The sequence below is a fragment of the Orbicella faveolata genome, unplaced genomic scaffold (genome assembly GCF_042242905.1).
Source record: "Orbicella faveolata isolate gen_17 unplaced genomic scaffold, um_ofav_v1 contig_12, whole genome shotgun sequence".
Lineage (NCBI taxonomy): Eukaryota > Metazoa > Cnidaria > Anthozoa > Scleractinia > Merulinidae > Orbicella > Orbicella faveolata.
In genome coordinates, this window is record NW_028301539.1 from 11,976,662 (window position 1) to 11,996,497 (window position 19,836).

At 36.6% G+C, this 19,836-nt stretch overlaps 1 protein-coding gene across 1 annotated transcript; it reads right to left on the reverse strand.

Moving 5' to 3' along the window:
- Positions 1 to 1,296: 1,296 nt before the first annotated feature.
- Positions 1,297 to 19,331, reverse strand: LOC110054408 (inhibitor of growth protein 5-like). The gene is made up of 10 exons (XM_020760802.2): positions 18,972 to 19,331; positions 16,420 to 16,491; positions 13,688 to 13,854; positions 8,579 to 8,678; positions 7,737 to 7,772; positions 6,249 to 6,318; positions 4,807 to 4,924; positions 3,523 to 3,561; positions 3,181 to 3,242; positions 1,297 to 2,368 (listed from the first exon to the last, which is right to left on the reverse strand). The coding sequence occupies exons 1-10, from the start codon at positions 19,006 to 19,008 to the stop codon at positions 2,329 to 2,331; spliced, it is 741 nt and encodes a 246-aa protein (XP_020616461.1). The 5' UTR covers positions 19,009 to 19,331; the 3' UTR covers positions 1,297 to 2,328.
- Positions 19,332 to 19,836: the final 505 nt, after the last annotated feature.

Below are 19,836 nucleotides of genomic sequence, written 5' to 3' on the forward strand. Positions count from 1 at the left end.
GAAAATTTGAGCGACTAAAAAATTTTAATTCTCTGCATATTTACTAAAGAAATATATTGCAATATTTCTCAGCACTCTAAATGCAGGCAATGATCACGATTAATTCGTTTCTATTAAAACCTATCGAATCTTCTCGACCATAAAGTATCGAAAGCTACTTCCTGCTGTTGTCTATAAGGCACGTCTCGTTTATATATTGTAGTTTTTATCAAAAATAGTTCCATGATAATAAAACCCACCCTCCAGACATTTCCGATTATTTGGGAACATTTTTAGATGCGACATCTGTGAACAGTCTGGGGGTCCTTGTTCGTCTTCATGGACTAAGTTTTGCATGCCTTTAGTGTTCGATGACAGTGAGGTCTTCGTAGTTTTTTCTTTCACGTCTTTTTGTGAGGAGCTGTCACTTTGGCCTAAATCACGTAAGCTAGTCATGCAGATATTATGCCTATTATGCCTCTATAATCATATTAGGATCCCTGCTGATATTTTTCTGTCGTTTTCTGTCAAGGGATCATTCATTTATGATATGCCGAGGGGAAGGGATGGATCTCTTAAGATCTATTCTTATAAGATTTACAAACACTTTAATAAGAAAACCAAAAACTCTTTTAATCTCATTTCGGACAATTTTCGGACAAAAATTTCGAGCACTTGGCTGAAACATAGACAGATTTTATTTTTGCCTAAATTACAGATTATTACAGATTTAATTTTCGCCGAATTAGACTGAAACAAATGAGTTTTACTGTACCCTCAAGGTTTTATCGATACCCCAGCCGACAAGAAAATAACAAATCCTATCAAGCCATTGCGTATGTTAATCAGTCAGTTCTCAACTACATTTTACTCTACAAAGGAGATTAGAGATACTGAAGAGGACTTTTCCATTGTGATGATTGACGATGAGGCGGAAACGACTAGCACCACTGGTAATACAATAATCTTGAAACCGGGCTTATATAATCATGCATTGCAAGTGGAATTTATCCTCATTATGTTCTTCATAAAAGCACAAAAAGTTTCCTTTCCTGTGATAAAAGAGAGCGAGTAAAGCCTAATCTGGGTTCAATATCTATCATGGTGATTGGTCTTGAATACATGTGATGGCATCACCCAACAAAGTACGTACCTAAAAAGTTTTCTACTACACTGAAAATATTTACGACGCTTAAAAATTTCGGACTGTTTTATCTTCGGACCCTTTTTTGTTCGAAATTTAAATCGTTCGAACTTTTTTGCAATGTAGGTTCGAATTACTTCAGTTACTGCTGAGTTACATGAACACAAAGCAGGTTTTGAGTCAGTAGTTTTATTCATTTTAGTCAATAACTATTTACAGAGCCCTCCACTGTTGGGAAGAGGACAATTTTATACATTAAAAAGCGATGTCACTGCTGCGTTATAAAGAGCGAGTAGTTATTACATGATGGAAACAAGGTTCCTCTAACCAGCAAACTTCCAATTCATCAACCTAGTGTTAAAAAAGTACATTACCGCTAGCGTATTACTGATCACTATATTACATAACTAGATTGACAATCACTACATTGCGTAAGGATTTAAAATTTTCTTCAAACAAAAAAAAATTTAGGGAACTAAATTAAAGACAATAGTTTAACCCAACAATCTTTCTCACGACATTAACTCCACTTCGATGAAGTAAATCTAAACGGACTTCATTGAAAACAAACGTAGAAACGTTTTGTGCCATATTCAAATTAAGTATCTCTGCCAGTTTCTTTCGTACATTACATCGCGTTTATTCGTACCAGTCTCGTCCTGAGTCGCTTTCATTTCTATTCAAATTACATCTAAATTGACGCATTTGGCGAGCTACATTTAATCTCTACAGTTAACGATTAGTGTTAATATTCATAGCAGGCATTTTTTGATGAGTTGGTTATACTGAAAGCTAAACGGATTTAACAAATGTCAATATTACCCTATAAAAATAGGGTAATATCTGCATGCTGGATTAGAGAGTTCTCGCAGCGATAAAATGCTCTTAAAACAGGTAAAAGAGTAACGGACAGGAATTGAACGGTTGGTTCACCTTTGGATGTCCTATTTAAGAAGAATATACATGTATACATAATTCATTTCAATCCGGAGTTATAAGCCTCTGGCACAATGAATGATCGTTGACTTAAGTCTCAGGTGTAAATAGAACGATTCTCCGGATTATTAACAATCTGATAAAGGTTCACCCATTGCGTGCCATACACAAACAGAGTTTGTGTTTTTGTGTTGGGAATGCAAGATGTACAGCGGTCTTGTACTGTCCACTTCTACATGTAACATGTACAAAGTGTCTGTCATATTGAATTACTTTTTCTTTCTCTCTTGAGCACATTTTGGACAGTACCTGCAAGGAACGTTAAAAGATCAAATTTCTCATTATTTTATTTATTTTGATCAGTTCTGCGACAATGTACCTCTGTGCCGAGTACGTGTATGTTTGTGACCAACAAATGTACATCCTACCTTGAATACTTCCCACATTAAATATAACAAATTATTCTTCCTTTTATTTTAGGGTGAATGCACGAACGACTGACGCGAGAGTACCTGACGGCACTTCCCACCTCTCACTGTTACTCATATTTCAGAGAAAGCAGACAGTCTGGTAGACAGTCTATTTGTTTAATTAAGAATGCTATAAATGCACACTTTTCGGTAGACTGTCAATATTATTGGCAATTTGCCACAATGCCAGACTTAAGTAGCTTGGCAAAGAATCATGTGGTAAGTTTATCTGCGTGTGATCACGCAGTACTGACCCACACATCCCATAATGCATAAGAAACATTTTTAATTGAAGTCACAGTTGATACTAAAGGTGTTCTGAGCAATATAATTTGTCTCCTTTAAGAAAACAGCTGGCCTACACTTGATTCAAAGGATTCAGTAAAAACGATCTATGTAAGTTGACTGTCTGAATTACACTGTGATCACGCTTGCCGTAAAAGGTAAAGAAAAAAAAACACTTTGGGTGTCAAGATCCACTAGGCAAAATAACGTCTTTGCGCACAAGATCAGGAATAAGAATTGTGTGTTCTACATGTATTTTAGTCTACTCTGAAAACTAAAGGTTCAGTCAGGTATTCAAAAAAGCTACCACTTAAAGACATTACCTCCCAAGTGGTTCTTCAACAACAAAAGAAAATCTGAACTAACCATTTTCCCTTTGGCTTTGATGTCAGTCCAACACATGGGAAGTGAAACCATTCAATAGGACACTAAAAGTGAAACAGCAAGTTAATGTCATTAAATTCAGCGCCAAAATAGTCACACACGAAATTGTTTCCAACAAATGTAGCAAAATTATGACATAATGTACAACTTCAGTATGTCTGTCTGCAAACAATAAGAGCATTTCAGTATGTTCATCCCTCACATGACAGACAGAAAGTTGTACAAAGTGTCTTGTGCAAAGGCCAAACCAGAAAGATCTCCAGCCTGGAAATTAGGTCCTGGTGAATGACAATAGGGAGTACATTGATATCATTACATGCCTACCTCTGTGTTATCACAGCCAATCATTTCACCATATGATACCTGAATGAAACTCAAACAAACATCAGACTATGAACTGCCAGAAATGGTCTCTAGCACTTTTCAGCTATTATACTAACATCATTTGTAAGCTGATGCTGCAACAATGGTATCAAAATAATGCCCAAGTATTGCTGTACACATGGTGGTCAACATATTGTATCGACCAGGTTAGAACTAATTATGGTAAATTCAATCTACATTTATCTGGTCCTTCTATCTGAAACAATTTGGATGAAGAGACAAAAAGTTTATCTCCGCGTTTATTTAAACAAACCTTGACCAAGCAGTTTGTAAGTTCTTATGCTTAATGCTAGCTTAGTATTTTTTCTTTAAGTTACTAACGCTCTTAATTCAACAATGCTCTGTCTTTAACTGGTACTGTTACTACTTACATGTCTTTTTATATTTATATCTATATATATTTTTCTCTCTTTCTACAACCGATTTAAAGCGTAATAATTCTTGTAACTACTCAGCTCGTTTAGTTTTTACTATTTTGAGTAGTTTTTTTGCTTATTTAAGTTTAATGTATTCTTTTGCTGAATGATATTCCCTGTATTATGCAAAATGAAATGGTTGTTGTTGTTGTTGTTGGTCATTTTGTTCATAAAGCCAGTTACTAGTTTACAACACCTTTAAATTCGGCTTGAAGTGCTCTTAACCCAAAACCCATTGTACTGTAGTTAGCCAAAAAAAGGACTGAGTGACAAGTGTAAGAACGTCTGCGTACGAGGCTAATCACATACAAGATTACTTTCCAGCCTTGTCAGTATGGACATGATTTGATTTAACACCTGGGGTGCTAATCTACTTTGGGTAGCTCAAGGGACGGTGCTTACTGGGGACAGCGCGCTTATTTCTTTTTTCAAATGTATACATCTGAATTTGGTACACCACTTTTAATCAAGGTAACAGATACTTTGACTCAAGAAATGTAGTAATAGGGTCAACATTACGATTAAATCAGAGAACTGACCTCACAATTCATTTGATTTGTCTAATCAGCCGATTCTATGTCAATATCTCGAAGGTCACTTCAACTAAGGGCGTGCTTATTGGAAGGAAGGTGCTTAACAACAACAACAACAACAACAACCATTTTATTTTGCATAATACAGATAATATCATTCAGCAAAAGAAGACATTAAACTTAAATAAGCAAAAAAAAACTACTGAAAAGAGTAAAAACTAAACGAGCTGAGTAGTTACAATTATCATGGCGATATTTATTTGTGCATCACTTACCTGATGACACAAGCAGTATGTTGGTTCATTGGGATCAACTGGCATATCAAGCACTTGAACCTCAGGTGCCAGAAGAGAAACAGCAATAGCAAGTGATTTGGGACCTTCAGACTCGACTCTAAAACACAAATTACAAACAAGTTCTTGTAATGACTGGTATCATTATAATTTGCTGAATACTGGAAGAACAGCCAACATTCTCCAGTGAAAGAGGCTTATAAACTAATGAAAAGAACAGTATAACAACATTGACCAAACCTTGTGAAAGCAGCCTTTTCACCAGGAAAAAGAGTGACTGAATTGGCCGCAGGTGGGAACAATGCATACACATAAAACGCAGAAAATTTCCAGAACCAGCTGAGTGAATTCTTAGAATACAACTGTACATATTAAATCTACATACAAATACCCTGTGTTGTAATAACTTCTTTTTTTCTTTTCTTCCCTTTCCAGGACAAAATTAGTGATTGTAGAACTCCCAGCCTTATGTAATGTCTTTTCTTCTATTTATCAACTATTTGTTCATGCCATTTTGCCATGTCCGTATTTACGTGTATTTCTTTACAATATTGTATAAATAATAGCGAAATGTGTCGTTCAAATTCTCCTCAATTCTCTTGTCTGTGCAAGGTCTAAAACTTTTAATCACTGCTTGAATCATTTGAAAATTTATACAGCTCATCAATTTTGTGATTTTCAATATCTTCTTTTACGGCAATAGAGTACGGTTACCTGTAATAAACTGACACCTTTGAGAAATGAGCTATTTATATTATTAGCTTCTACATGTATATAGATATATATATAACTTTTGTGCAAAAATCTATTAAATGTAGATCATTTCTGCGGTAAGATAAAGAGTACTTGCGTCAGAAATTCAAAGAATAACAAACTTGACACAGTGCAAGTGACTGTAAAACAGTCTTTGATGGCGGAAGTTTGAAACCCAAGGGGCGGATCTTCAAAAACGCAAGAAGTGACCCAGTGAAGGAGTGATGGAGTGAAATCGCTCCACTGCTTCAACTTGGAAAATAATATTTTCCAAGTTAAAAGTGAAGAAACCTTACGCCCCTTCAAATACTCAAATTCTTCTCATTAAAATAAGCATTCTCGTGTGACAATCATTTTAAGTAGTCTGTAAATTTTATGGAATTGCCATTAACTGTAGAAGGATTTCATTTCATTGAATGTCTTGATATAATCAGCATAGCATAAATAATTGAATTTATAATAGTGGTGACAAATGAAAAATCATATACATGACATTAAGCAGATAAGCCAGTGTCCATATCAACAACTTGAAAATCATTTGCCTGTAATCTAAAAGTTTAGTAGTGTTTTAATTCTCATCGAGGAGATTTAATAGTTTACTAACTGTTACTACACCAATATTTGATTACTTGCATTTCTTAAATTTAACCACAGTGACCTGGTACACTTACTTTTTCTTTTTTCTTGCTGACTCCTCAGCATCTTTTTGCTTTCTTCTTCCACCTCCTTTACTTCTTCCACCTAGAACACAAATGAAATGCTGTCACAGACATTGTGATGGATATGCATGTACACGTACTGTAACCTATTTGTTTGCAGCTATGTTATTGGAAAACTACAAACCACAGGTCAGCTTGCTCGTGATGCTTACATATTCAAAAGGCAATAATTTCAAACGATTTACAGGTAGGAGTGCCATAATACAAAGTAACACAGACCGGACCACATCACCATCAAGTACAACCCTAGCAACCAACAAGTAAAGACTACTGCCGTGTTTTACTTTCCTTGCCACCAGTTTTTAAGCGTTCAACTACAGTAACAGAAATTTTACAAACCCAATATTTCTTCTAGATTTGAGCCATGTATAGTTTTTTGGATCAGTATTAGTAGCAAAGATAATCAGGTAGTCTGCATTCACGCCAAACTGCCTCACTTTGTCCAACTTTATCCCAGGCCTGTGATAAGAAGCAACAGCACACAGGAGTATAACTTCTTCCTGTGGATGGGATGCTATACCAGGTTACTGCCCAGCAAGCAGAAGCCAAAGCTACCAACAAGCAAACCTGAGTGAAAGCTAACTACAAGCTAGGCTTCATTACCAGCCGCTGTTCGGGAAAGGAGCCTGTGCTGTGCTGTGCCGTGCCTGTCCTCCCCCGAAGGCACAACTGGACGTGTGAGGGTTCTTTTGTTTGTCTCAGCCAATCAGATAGCTGCCTGCAGAATTTTGTGGGGCATAAAATATCTCATCAGATCAATGGTGGATGGTCTGAAATTGATGAAAGTAGCATGCGAGAGATGTTTAAGATCGAAAGATTGAAAGATCTACAACTGGAAGTGCTAGAAAAGTTAGTCGATGGCCAAGATGTGGTCCTTATTCAGCTAAGAGGGTCGGGACGTGAGTCATGCACTGCCAGAACGTCAAATAACGAACAAAGTCAATACAGAGAGGGATAAACCTTAACATTGAGCTCAAGAGAGAAAACAGTCCGTGAAGCAAGCCAGAAGCAGGAGTGAAAGCTACGTGACTGTGTAACACCAAGCAAACCAGAGTGAAAGCTAGCTGTGAGCAAGCAGGAGTGAAAGGCATGGAAACTGCAAGAGCGCTGGAGTGAACCCTGCCATCAAGCAAACCAGAGTGAAAGCTACTACATGTAAGCTGGAGTGAAAGCTAACTGCAAGTAAGCTGGAGTGAAAGCTAACTAGAACTTGTATGGGCTAACCAAACTGCTGTTCAATACATGTAAATACCATATACTTTGTGTAAATGTCACTAAGATGTCTCGGTTGATCCCAGTCCTCTCAGGTGAGAGGGTTTTGGGAGTTTAAACCCCTAGCTCTTAGAACAGTACACTTTACATTAATTCATATTATCCAAAGAAGGATGAAAGAAAAGCTAATTAAAAACAATATAGTTTAGAATTAAACTACAACGTTACTTGACTTGCTCCTGCGCTTTGGTGTTGGTGATTCACCTGCGAGAAATGAAAATTTTGTATTTAAGTTACAAAGTCTTATAAATGAGGTGCTTAATAAATGTTTCATGACATTCTAAACCAACAATCTCACATGTACAGGCATGTTATACATGTGTACACAAATATGTAACAGGATATGACTACTAATCTCTCACAAGGAGTAAGGGCTGTCCATTCTCCAACTATCTGTCATTTAACCACTGGAGCATTGCAAACTACTAAACAGTAAATTCCTTTTCTATAACTGTTATTAATATAATTTATTAAAAGAACCAGCCTTTTACTAACATAAAAATTGGTAAAAAAGGAAAGGAATTAAATGGTTGTCACTGGCTAAAAATATGGTTATCGGACGTTTCGGCCACTACTGTTGCCTTCTTCAGCAAAAGATGGAAAATGCAAATGTTAAACGGCGTCCTGCAGGATGCCGTTTAACATTTCCATTTTCCATCTTTTGCTGAAGAAGGCAACAGTAGTGGCCGAAATGTCTGATAACCATATTTTTAGCCAGTGACAACCATTTAATTCCTTTCCTTTTTTACCAATTTTTAACATGCCTGGCTACACACCGAACATTTTTTTTTACTAACATGTACATGTACAATGTATGCCTTCACTGACAGGGAAAACAGCATAATTCAAGAACACCAAAAACATAATCAAAAATAGCCTTCTTATTATATACTGTACTAACAGTGTTTTATCAGAAATTTTGTAACAAACCAGCAAAGAAAACCACATTGTGTTGAACTAAGTCATTCAAAATGAGCTCAGTCAAATGATCAAAACTGAAAAAAACTTACTTTCGTAATCTGAAAAACCAGCTTCTTTAGCATGTTGTTCTTTGAGGTCTGATTCAAATCTGGCCAAGTCAGCATCCAATTTCCGTATGTGCTTATCAACCTTGAGGAAATAAGAAATACATCTGTACTGAATATACAACACCTAAACAAGGACTTAATGATTAATAGCGTCACACACAAATGACATCACAAAAATTTAAATGAGATTTTACTGTCACGCCAGTAAAATATAGTTAATGGAGTATAACGTACGTTCTGAATGAGCCGTTCATGGCGGCATCACTTTCTATAGAGCTATTGAGCAGTTATATTCCAAAGGTCAGCAAACTGTAAGCTTTATTGTAGCTAAACCTAAAACATTGTAGCTTTGTTACCTTCTGAACGTTATAACGTACCATAGCATTGGTGCAAAGCCTTAAAGCACTATTCATGTTTAAGATGTTACACATGCTAAGGTAAGCTGTTCAGTAGTACAGCCTTTTCTACTGGCTTACAAGCAGATGAACATCTCCATATAAAAGCTCGGACAACTGTTCAGAGTCCATTTTGAGTTCGTCTAAGCAATGTAGCTATTACTTATTGTAAATCTATCGTTTAATTTTCGCTCCCTCCCTCCCTCCCTCCCTTTGGAGACGAGGTTGGTCATGTATTCCTGCATAATAAACAAAGGGTCACTCCTGTGTGGTGCGGTTAAGTCTGCGCAGCGACTTCCCCCAAGCTTGTTGTTTTTTCATCGCCTTTGAACATCGCTTGCTAACTGATACTCTTGTCCGATCCAGCACGTACTGTCTGTCATTCAGCTTGTAGTGCTGGGGAGATAAGTGAGGTTGTTTTGTCACGCTATTGCCGGAAGTCGCATGGGCTAACCAAACGCAAGGCAGTGTTCCCCCATTAACGCCATCACAAGTTGTTTGTATTTGAGTAATAGCTCTGGTTCAATTACAAGTCGCCACGGTTAACTTACTTTCGCTAGGAACAACAACATTAACCCCTGGTGTGACTCAGACAAACAAACCATTTCATGCACTACTTCTTTGAAAGCAACATATGGAACAATGGCGCTCATGAGTAGTAATTTCGCACGTCGATGGCCTCTCTGGCTCAAAATGTTAGAGAAAACTCCCAACATAAACCCTTGAAATAATAATAATACAGAGATTGAAAGAGAGCGGCAAAGTATGATGGTAAATACAAAGGCTGTTTATGCATCGTTACGTCCTTAGTAGACCTTAGGAGAAAAAATATCATATGATTGTACTTGACATTCGGGTGTATCACTCACAGGAAAGCCAGCAAGCCAGCAAGCCAGCAAAGAAATACCATAAAGAAATACCATAGATTCAATCCGATTTTTTGCCTTGCTGTGATGAAACTGGCCCACTCTGTCTTGGCACATAAAAAACAGTTTTAGCCCTGTGCTATTTATGTTACACGTATTGCGCCAAACATATCTATGAAATATATACAGTTGAGGTCTGCTAACAGTCACAGATTCGTTTATGTGGTCGAATAAATGGCTCTATTAAAGTCTAGGTCCTCTATATTGCACAGTAAACCTAATTCTACCATGCGTTTGGAATTGTCTCAGGTATAATAATTATATCCTTCTGTTCTACTGTATTCGTTTGAGTGGATGGCTCAGGTTGTCAAATTTGGGAATTTCTGGAAATAAGTCAGCTCATAAGACTTCTCTTCAAGACTAGGATAAACAATGCATAAGTTTCTTCCGCTTCTTTGTAATATGTTTCCCTGTGAAGTTTTCTGATCGGCTAGTCGCAACTGCCATGCTAAATTACTTCTTGACATCCAATTCCTGATGGTTTTGAGATCTGTCCGACTGTCACTGCGGCTTTGTAAGATCCTCGAGCAATTTGTGACATTTAGGCTCTTTTTTGGACACCTTGAATCCGTTTTACATCACCCATGGCAGAAGTGTTTGCTTTCTAACATTTTTTAAGCTAAGCAAGAACCTAGACCACCAATCCTTCCTTTTTTGCCTGATTTTCTGGTCTAGAATACAACCTGCCCATACAAAATCTTCTACCGGACTGTAATTCTTGTCTGAGTCACGTGGGGGTTCTCTGGTGATGTAATCTATTTTTAGAAACTGTGTGTGATGCTATTGCCTGCCAAATGAAAAACTCCAAAACTTTAAAATTACTTTCTTACAGTGAGTTTCATTTTTTTTCTGACAGTACTAAACTCAGGGCTGTCATTAAGTTTTGAAGCAGCCGTTGGATGTAAGTTATCACCTCTAGCAGTGAAATACGTGGCCTATGGCCATGCTCCAAAGGCCCGAAAGGGCCTGAGCATCTAGGGGGGACTGGGGGCATGCCCCCCCCCCCCCAGAAATTTTTTGAACATGAAACCCCTGGAAATGCATTTTCCTGCTTTCTAGGGCATGAAAATGGCAATTTTCCTAATCAAAAATGCTGATAAAACAGAGTGATAATATGTTATAGTACATCATCAGCAAATAGTGAAATAACATCTTAGTTGCACCAAACTATGCAAGTGGTCCTTATTGTAGTACTGTTTGTTTTTCACAATGCGTAATTTCAAATTCATGCACCTTAATTTACAGAGATCAAATGAATAAAGTTATAAAATATCTCCAACAGACTTGAGTGTTCCTTGTTTAAAAAAAAATAAATGACAGTCCATAATCAGCAATATGGTTTGATGTTTGCTAACAGTTATAATAATTCGTTATTATGGTCAAATGCATAAAACGGGAATGAAACCGGAAATAAAAATCATAATAACATCTCTACATTACCGAGCTATCTTACCGTTAGAGGAGCTCAAATAAGGTGGATCAGACATTGAACATCTCTTTCCGTTACAGTGGTAATAAGAATGAAATGCTTTACCATTTCTAGACTCGTGAAATTTTTCTTCCACTCTTTGTAGCATAATACTCAGTTCTACAGGCTGCCCACGTGCGGCTGAAGTACTTGCAGTACTTGAAGCTGTGATCGCTGGTATTTGTTGACCGCCTCGACCGGCTGTTTTGCGAGCTTCCTCATTTCCATCAGTCCGTTGGGATTTAGAAAAAAATCTGTCGATCCCAGGCTGTTTTGACGTCGGTTCTTTTCTCTTATTCATATTAAAACATAACTTTCTCTACACACGCGCGGGACCAAACACGATCGATCAGCCTGGACAACACTACATCGGTCAGCAGAATTTCTCAAAAGGTAGGAGCAGCGCATGGCGTAATAAGTTTTGCTGCTTAAAATGGCGTCTAAATGTAATTCATGACGATTAAGCAAACTGAAAGTTCATCTCCAGAGTAAAATATAAATAGTAGAACCAAGGAGGCAAGACACAGAGAAACAGTTATGTTTATTTCAACAGGTAAATGTTTAAAAATAAATTAGGTAAGTGTGGCATGTTAGCACCATCAATCGACATCTTCACCCGTAACATCGAGTGAACTCAGCCGTAACAGGTGTTACGGGTTACGGCCCTTAATGACAGCACTGCAAACACTTAAGGACGTTTGCGTTAATTGTTTCTGCGCATCCTTACTGCGCACGCAAATTCACACGCCACATCATGCATGAGAGTGTAAGAAGAGTAATAAAATGAACAATGATAGGAAAGATGGCCATTGCTACAGCTTTGCCTGGATTTAACAATCTTGGACGTTTGGTGACCCCTATTTTTCTTTTGATGGATCATTTTCTCTACCTATTTTCTACCTTAAATGAAAAAATGGAGAAAATCTATCGACTAGAAGTTTGAATTTTTTGCAAAATGCACCATCAAATTCCATTCTTTTAAGCTCTTCGTTTATCTACAAGTGGGATGGTTTCAAATGCCTCTTGAAGGGTTAAGTTTTGTGAAAATGTTGGTAACATTTGGAATTATTTACACATCAGACCCATTTCTACAATTTATGACTAAGATCGTTTGCCTCTGTTGACTCACCCTCGATATTTTTAACTATATAAACCTCTGTAGACCATGCTGAATTATGTGCGGCAATTTTTCAAAATCAGGGTAGTTTTCCACACACCTTATCTCTGAAATGAAGTCAGTGACCCCCAATTTTTTTTGCATTTCTGACACAAGTACCTTATTACATGAAATCTTCACGACATGTTAATTTCGCGATTTTGAGGTTCGCATATTTCGCGACACCTTAATTTCGCGATTTTGCAAAAATTTTGCATTTTGACTCACTTTAATTTTGCGTTTTTGAATGAGACACACTTTATTTCTTGGTCAATGTTATTTAACATGTCCCTGAATTTGATCAAACAACCTAATCAACAACGTCCAAATAAACAGAAATGCAACTGATTATGTAAACAGTAACAAGAAAGATGTTGTCACAGTGTCTACAAGGCAATTGAAAGGTTTAAGCAAATAGTGGAGCCAGTAAATGAACAGTTTGAGGATTGTACAAAAGAAGTGCTACCTGGAGTGGAGACGGAAAGCAGTAGTGATGAAGAGGACCAGAAAATTACCATAGAATAGTTCAAAATGATTGCTATAAATGTGTGTAATGGTAATAAAGTGGCTTTTTTAAATTATTGACGTAATGTGACTCACTTAATTTTCGCGTCATGTTAATTTCGTGACATTTAATTTTCGCATCACTTAAATTTCACGATTTTTTTTAAATCACAAAATTCGCGAAATTAATGTGTCGTGAAAATTTCATGTAATAACGTAACTCATTATCTGACTACAGTAAAAATTTGAAAAAAATTCTATTGAATGGAAAATGTTCGCGTGAACGTCCTTAAACCTCACTACTTATCTCAAACTTAAGGCCCTATTTCCCTTGTAGGCAAAAGGACATGATAATGATGATCTCAAACTTAGTTATATCTCACTCTCTCTGCAATGTTCATGTATCTCAAATTGATGCCATTTTCACTTTGATATGCTTTTTCAGCCATTTCCTTCCTCAAACGGTTTTTTTATTCTCTTTGAGAGTTGGAAATAGCAGGCTTCAACTGTCATCCCAGTTTCTCAGTTTTCAAGACTGGGTATGTGTTTCAGCAAAAAGATTCCACATTCACTGTTTAGTCAGGAGAAACTAGATGTTGAGCAACCATGGTCATGCAAAGAAAAACAAGTGTACTTACTGACCATTTCATATGTTTGCATGGCAAGCTGAACTTTATCATCCCCATATTCACGACTCTTAACAAAAGCATTTTCAATCTTCTTCAAGTGCGATGTCCTATTAGCAGCATCCATACTCCGCACATTAGCCATATACTCTTCTGACATTGTGTTTATTTCCTTTGACAGATCTATAAATCAAAACCAGGCAACTAAATGTAAGCTACTGTTTATAACAAGAATACATGAAAGTATGGCCAATGCCCACTCACAAAATTCCATTAAAAAAAAACGTAACAGAGAGATTAAGTTTGATGTTACATCAAACAGCAAAAATTAAACTTTTGCCGTCTGTCTCCAGCTGTCTGTACAGAAGAGTGAAAATATTTGTATTTGTGCTGAATAGTAGGAGACATTTTTCTATTTTTCTGTCATCTATTTGAGGATTACAAGACAAAATAAAAAATCAGACGTAATCTCTGCCGTTTCCTATCTGCTGTAAATGTCATGCTTAAACTCTCTAATGTGAACTTTCTTTTGCTGGTCTGCATGGCCTGACATGTAAGAGTAGCCCACCTCTGAATTTTTATCATACTCAGACAAAAATTAAAAATAAAACAGTGACAGGCAAATAATTCAATGTTTCCTTATATCAAACAGTAAGGTGCAACTTCGTGGACAAAATAGTTTGTATCATTCTGTACATAATTTGCCTCACAACATGACAAAATGTTACTGGCTTTCTTAAACATTCAACGCTCACTGTTTAACAATACAAATGTATGTTATCGTTTACTTAATAATCAACAGTCACAACATTATTTTGCTGCTCAGGTAAAGCAGCAAAAATGTTATTAATGTTCAATTGTAATGTGTTTTGAGTTTACTATAATTTTATTTGTATCATAGCTTTTCTAAGAACAGTAACACACAGCTATAATTTATGGGCTGCTGGTGAAAGTGAGAAAACTTCTGTTGAAGCCTAAAGCAGCTAAATTTACATTTTCCTCTCTTTAATGACAGAAGGAATTTATTAAAGGAACTTTTGTTCTAATCCTTATTTCAAACTTTAAGAGTTCAAATATTCAAAACAAGACTTGATCTGAAACTCTTAATGTTGATTGGATTAACATTTGGCTGCAAGCCAGCTGGCAGCCTACAGGCACATAGACAGGGTTCCCTTCATGTAAGTTATGACTTAATTTTTGTTTTCTGCACTTTTTCAAGCCTCTGACAACACCAGAACAGGTGAAAGATGTGTAGGTAATTGAGTAAAGTGGAGGAAAACATTACTGCTGAAGAACAATAAGAACTATTTCTAAAAGCAGTTTAACTTTTACATGGAGGGTAATCCTCCAAATCCTAACGTGCTGCTGACCATGCCTGGTAAGTCAAGCTTAAGTAATCCAATCAACATTTGAGTTTAGGATTGAGTTTCCTTAGAATCTAGGAAGACCTTACAAGGTCATTAATGAACAAAGATGTTTAGATCTTAATAAGATTCCTGAGTGCCAACACTCTTAACTACATACTACAGGTTCATTTTGCAGCAATTTAAATAAGAGTTTAACTTGATCACAATTTATAATCCCTATTAGAAGTTAAGAACTTCTCAAGTAACATTCCTATGATACCTGACAGGAATGTGCAAGGGACCAATCCTGTGTGATGTCTCTGAAGAAGGATGTAAAACTCAACAGTGGAAGAGCACAGTTTGTATACAGGAGAGAAGGGTTATATTTTGAGACCAGGTACCAAGGGCAAAGTTCTACAATTAAACTTCATTGTCCTACAATATGCCTAATACATTATGTTCCTCAGCCAACATGCAATTTGTACTTCTAAATGAGACCAATTCCAAAGGCATTTTAGAAGGGGATTTACAACACTATAAATGAAACAAGATTGCAGGAGTAGAAATCCATCTCCAATGTCCCCCTCGCAAGAAACAAATGATTGATTCATAAAATTTATTAAGCTTATATATAACTCAAATAAGTTCTTATTAACAGGGAAGGATTTGCACTGAAAAATCTGTAAATATCTTAATATCATTTACATTAATAATAGTCTTGATAAGTTCACACAAGGAATTCTAACCAGAAGGGGGCAAATAACTCCTTTTGCTGGTCACCTTTCTGTGAACTTTACCTCAACACCTCATTTGCCTTAATTTGCTGTCAACAATAGAAAACATGTTCACAGATTGCCACACATTTTAAGTGATCCAAAAGAGCAGGTTTTAAGTTATTAAATGGGCAAGCGACTCATTGACATGAAAGATTCTGTACCGTACAGAGGTTCAACCCTGTGACATACTAAAACATACAAACATGATAGCCTTGATATAGTGACCTTAGGTTGAAAATTAACTCTTCAGACATTTTTAATGACTTTTTAACTTTCAAGGTGATATCTCTGTCAACTTGTAGTTTTAGATTCGAAGAGTTTGTATATACTTGATTTTAGATTTTTAGATTTTCAATGTAGTTTTTTCTAGCTATAGTTTATAAATAGTTTAGCTTTAAGTACAAATGACCCCAAAAGCTTTTTAGCTTTATTACTCATCATTTTAAAATAAAGGCTATCTATCTATCTATCTATCTATCTATCTATCTACCTAAGTTGAGAGGAGTGCTTGTGCCACCATGTGACAAAAAATTGTGCCAATGGAGGGTACATCTGTGCAGGGGAGTTGCTTGAATTTGTAAAGAAATTGTTTTCTTCCATCTAGCTAATAAGCTAGTTTAGCTTACCTTGAGTTCTCTGGTCAAGTTCTCTCATAAGAGTAAAGTTCCTTTGAAGTTCAAATGGAAGGTTCTCAATACCTGAGTGATAAAACAATGCATGGTATGAATCACAACAAAAACACAACTCACTTAAATTTTTACAATCACTGCAAATTTCTTGCCTGCTAATTGGTTACTTTTCACTGACAGACAGATGATGTCATCACAAGTTTTGTCCCACCTTTTACAGGCTATTGAAAGGTGGAAAATTGCAATATGTATGAAAGAAGTTTAGTCAGGCTGAGTTTAATGTACGTTTATAAAACTCCAGAAGTCTATGGTAGTTAGACAATCAGTATCAGTATCAGCAGCAGCAGCAGCAGCAGCAGCAGCAGCAGCAGCAGCAGCAGTAGTAGTAGCAGTAGTAGTAATAGTAACTAGACTGAGTGGAGTACAATTCAGGGAGAAATTGCGCGAGTAATTTCAAAATCGGACAAGCGCAAAGCTCAAGGCCGATTTGAAGTTAGAAGTATGATTTCTTACTGAATTGTACTACACGAGGTGCACTCCAAATATTACTAATTAATAGTATCTATTTATTAACAAATTTGGGAATTAAAATGTCTTTAGAAAAATTCTTTTGAGCGAACACGTCTGTAGCACTTTTCATAAGTTTTGAAAGCTGTAGGAAACATTGCGAAGGAAGCCAATAAAGCGACGTAATCGACATGGGAATCACGTGGGTATCCAATTACAAAAAGTTCAAATTGGATACCTGTGATTGGACACCCATGTAATTGCATGCCGATTACATGACAAATAGGTGCGCAGAGAACCAATCACGATCAAGAATTTTGTTATAGATACGATTATTAGTATTATTATTGTTATTATTCTGCAATAAAAAACATTGGATGCAACATAATAATGTTCACTAATATATCTGATAGGTTGAAATCTTACAATATTAGCTTATAAGTGAATATATGAAAGATTATATATTTGAACTGCAGAGAAAGATATGAAGACATGATTGATCATTGCAGTTATACATACAACTTAAGCAGTTGTGAAATTAAAGCCTGAAAAAAATTCAGGCCTGAACAGGATTTAAACCCATGACCTCTGCGATACCGGTGCAGTGCTCCACCAACTGAGCTATCAAACCACCTGGGAGCTGGTCACTTTGTGAGTTCGTAATATACCCGAAGATGGTGAAGAATACAAGTGAATATATGAAAGATCGTATATTTGAACTCCAGAGAAAGATATGAGGACATGATTGATCATCATACTTACATTAGCTTAAATATTAGCTTAGCGTACTTATTCCTTTTTACATGATGTGATTGATTAAAGAAATTCAGTGTCATGCAATTTAATAGAAAAATTCAGGGTGATACATGATTGCAGGAAATCAGGAGAGTAGACACAGCTTCTGATTGGTTAATTGTGAATTTGGGTATGGTGAGCCTGAATATCACTTAGGTTAGCCTGAATAATGCTTAGGTTAGCTTGTTGGTTAGCTCTCAACGATGGAAATGATAACCCGATTCGGTTAAAAAGTCTACAGTCTATATGTTACCCTCAGTCTGCATTTTACTCCCGGTCTACAGTCTGTAGTCCGTGTTTACACTAACTGACTATAGCGTGAAAAACTCATATTAGTCAATGTTTGATGTAGACCTGTGAATAGAATAACTGGTTTATTTTGCTGTGTTCAAAATAATTTTATGGGAGTGGACTAAAGTTGGCAATAACTCAAAATGCTAACAAGAATTTTGGAATGGAATAAAGGATAGTTATAGAAATTCAGTTTTTTTATTCAAGCCTCAAGTTATTGTATGTAGTTTAAAGTTCATGATGTCGTGAATTTCAGAATCATTTTGGCTAGAACATATTTTGGTTCTTTAACACTTTTACCTAGCATTTTGAAGTAGACACTAATTGTTTTGATTTTTTTTTTGGTTGTCCTCTTAGTGACAATAAATTCAAACATGTAACGTAATTGTCAAATGAGCCTGTTGATCCTTTGGCTATGTTTGCTAGTTCCACTGAGCTATTTTGACAGTGTTATGATAAAATTTATCACTCATAAGAGGGCAGACGCATAAAAAGCTGGCCGTAATTTGTAAATTTTACGGGGGAAACCCCTTACACGTCTGCTGTCATTGACATTTAAGTCTCAATAAATGTGAGAGCTTTTAAAGTCGATGATTACATTATATACAAATACAGCAATATACATGTAAACGGACGTAGTTAATCAACATGGAAATGAGCCTCAAGTTTACTTGAAATCAAGTCGATATTAAACACAGCTCTTAAGCATAACTAGCTACTAATCATTGAAGTGAGATTCTTGCATTTACCACACGAATTTAACACAGTACCAAATTTTAGCTTTATAGCTCAATCAGATTCCACAATCTATAAACGACTTTGCGGTTCGACATAACGTGTTAACTTTGCAAAAGAACACAAACCTTCAACAGCTGTCGATAGGTAGATCGATTAGTTTTTTTACCAAATGCAAATAAGGGTGAAATGGTCGAATTGTGGCGGGATTCAGTACTTACTATCAAGGTAATGTTCCAGGTACATATTCGCCGCCATGGCCCCGAATCTCGTCCCTGGATTGTCCTATATCTAAATGCTGCCTTTTAAAAAGGAAAAGAACGTTTGTTTTGACAACAAAGGGTTGCAATATTAGGGAAATAACCGTAGATTCAGCCCGGCTTTTCACAGCAACGTCACTTTTGAAGACTCTTCTGCAGCCATAACACCGAGAATAGTATCATGGGATGTTGTCACGTGACGCTAGTGGCGGGTTCATTCGCAAGAAGTCCCGCAGGCGCGGGAAAAAAAACGATCGTCAAGAACTGTAAAGAGTAGACAAATGTGTAGGCTGAAAAAAAAAAAAAACGAAACAAAAAAGTTATCCACAGTTGATGCGTGAGACACTTACACGGGTATAAACTTTCAAAAGGAAATAAAAATTGAAAACTGATAACGTGGAAAAATGTCAGTGTCATCCCGTGAAAACTCACAAAAGCATATCTTCTGTGGAAGTGAAGAAGGGCTATGCCCGACATGTTGACATTTTTCTACGTTATCAGTTTCAATTTTTATTTTCTTTTGAAAGTTTAAGAACTGTAAAGGCCTGTATCGAAAGTGTCACTATTTCTAAAGGAGCTGGGAAATGGATGAAAAATGCCCCAAAACCAAGTCATACCCCCCTCTCATTAAGCAAAAATTAATTTCAACCCCCCCCCTCACATAATGATAATATAAAGGTTACCCGCCGCCGGCCTCCCCCCCCCCCCCCCCCCCCGCACAACCCACTTGAAAAAAGTCTCCTCCCATTGACTCCCTCATGCCTAGTTTACTTCTTGGAGTTCGTCCTCCGATCCGGTACAAACATCACTTCAAATGACTCTTCGA

Coding starts and splice junctions, on each gene's coding strand:
- LOC110054408 (XM_020760802.2), bottom strand. CDS start 19,008: ATGGCGGCGAATATGTACCTGGAACATTACCTTGATA. Junction 4,925..6,248: donor TCAGCAAGAAAAAAGAAAAA/GTAAGTGTACCA, acceptor TTTGTGTTTTAG/AGTCGAGTCTGAAGGTCCCA. Junction 3,562..4,806: donor CATACTGCTTGTGTCATCAG/GTAAGTGATGCA, acceptor AGTTTCATTCAG/GTATCATATGGTGAAATGAT.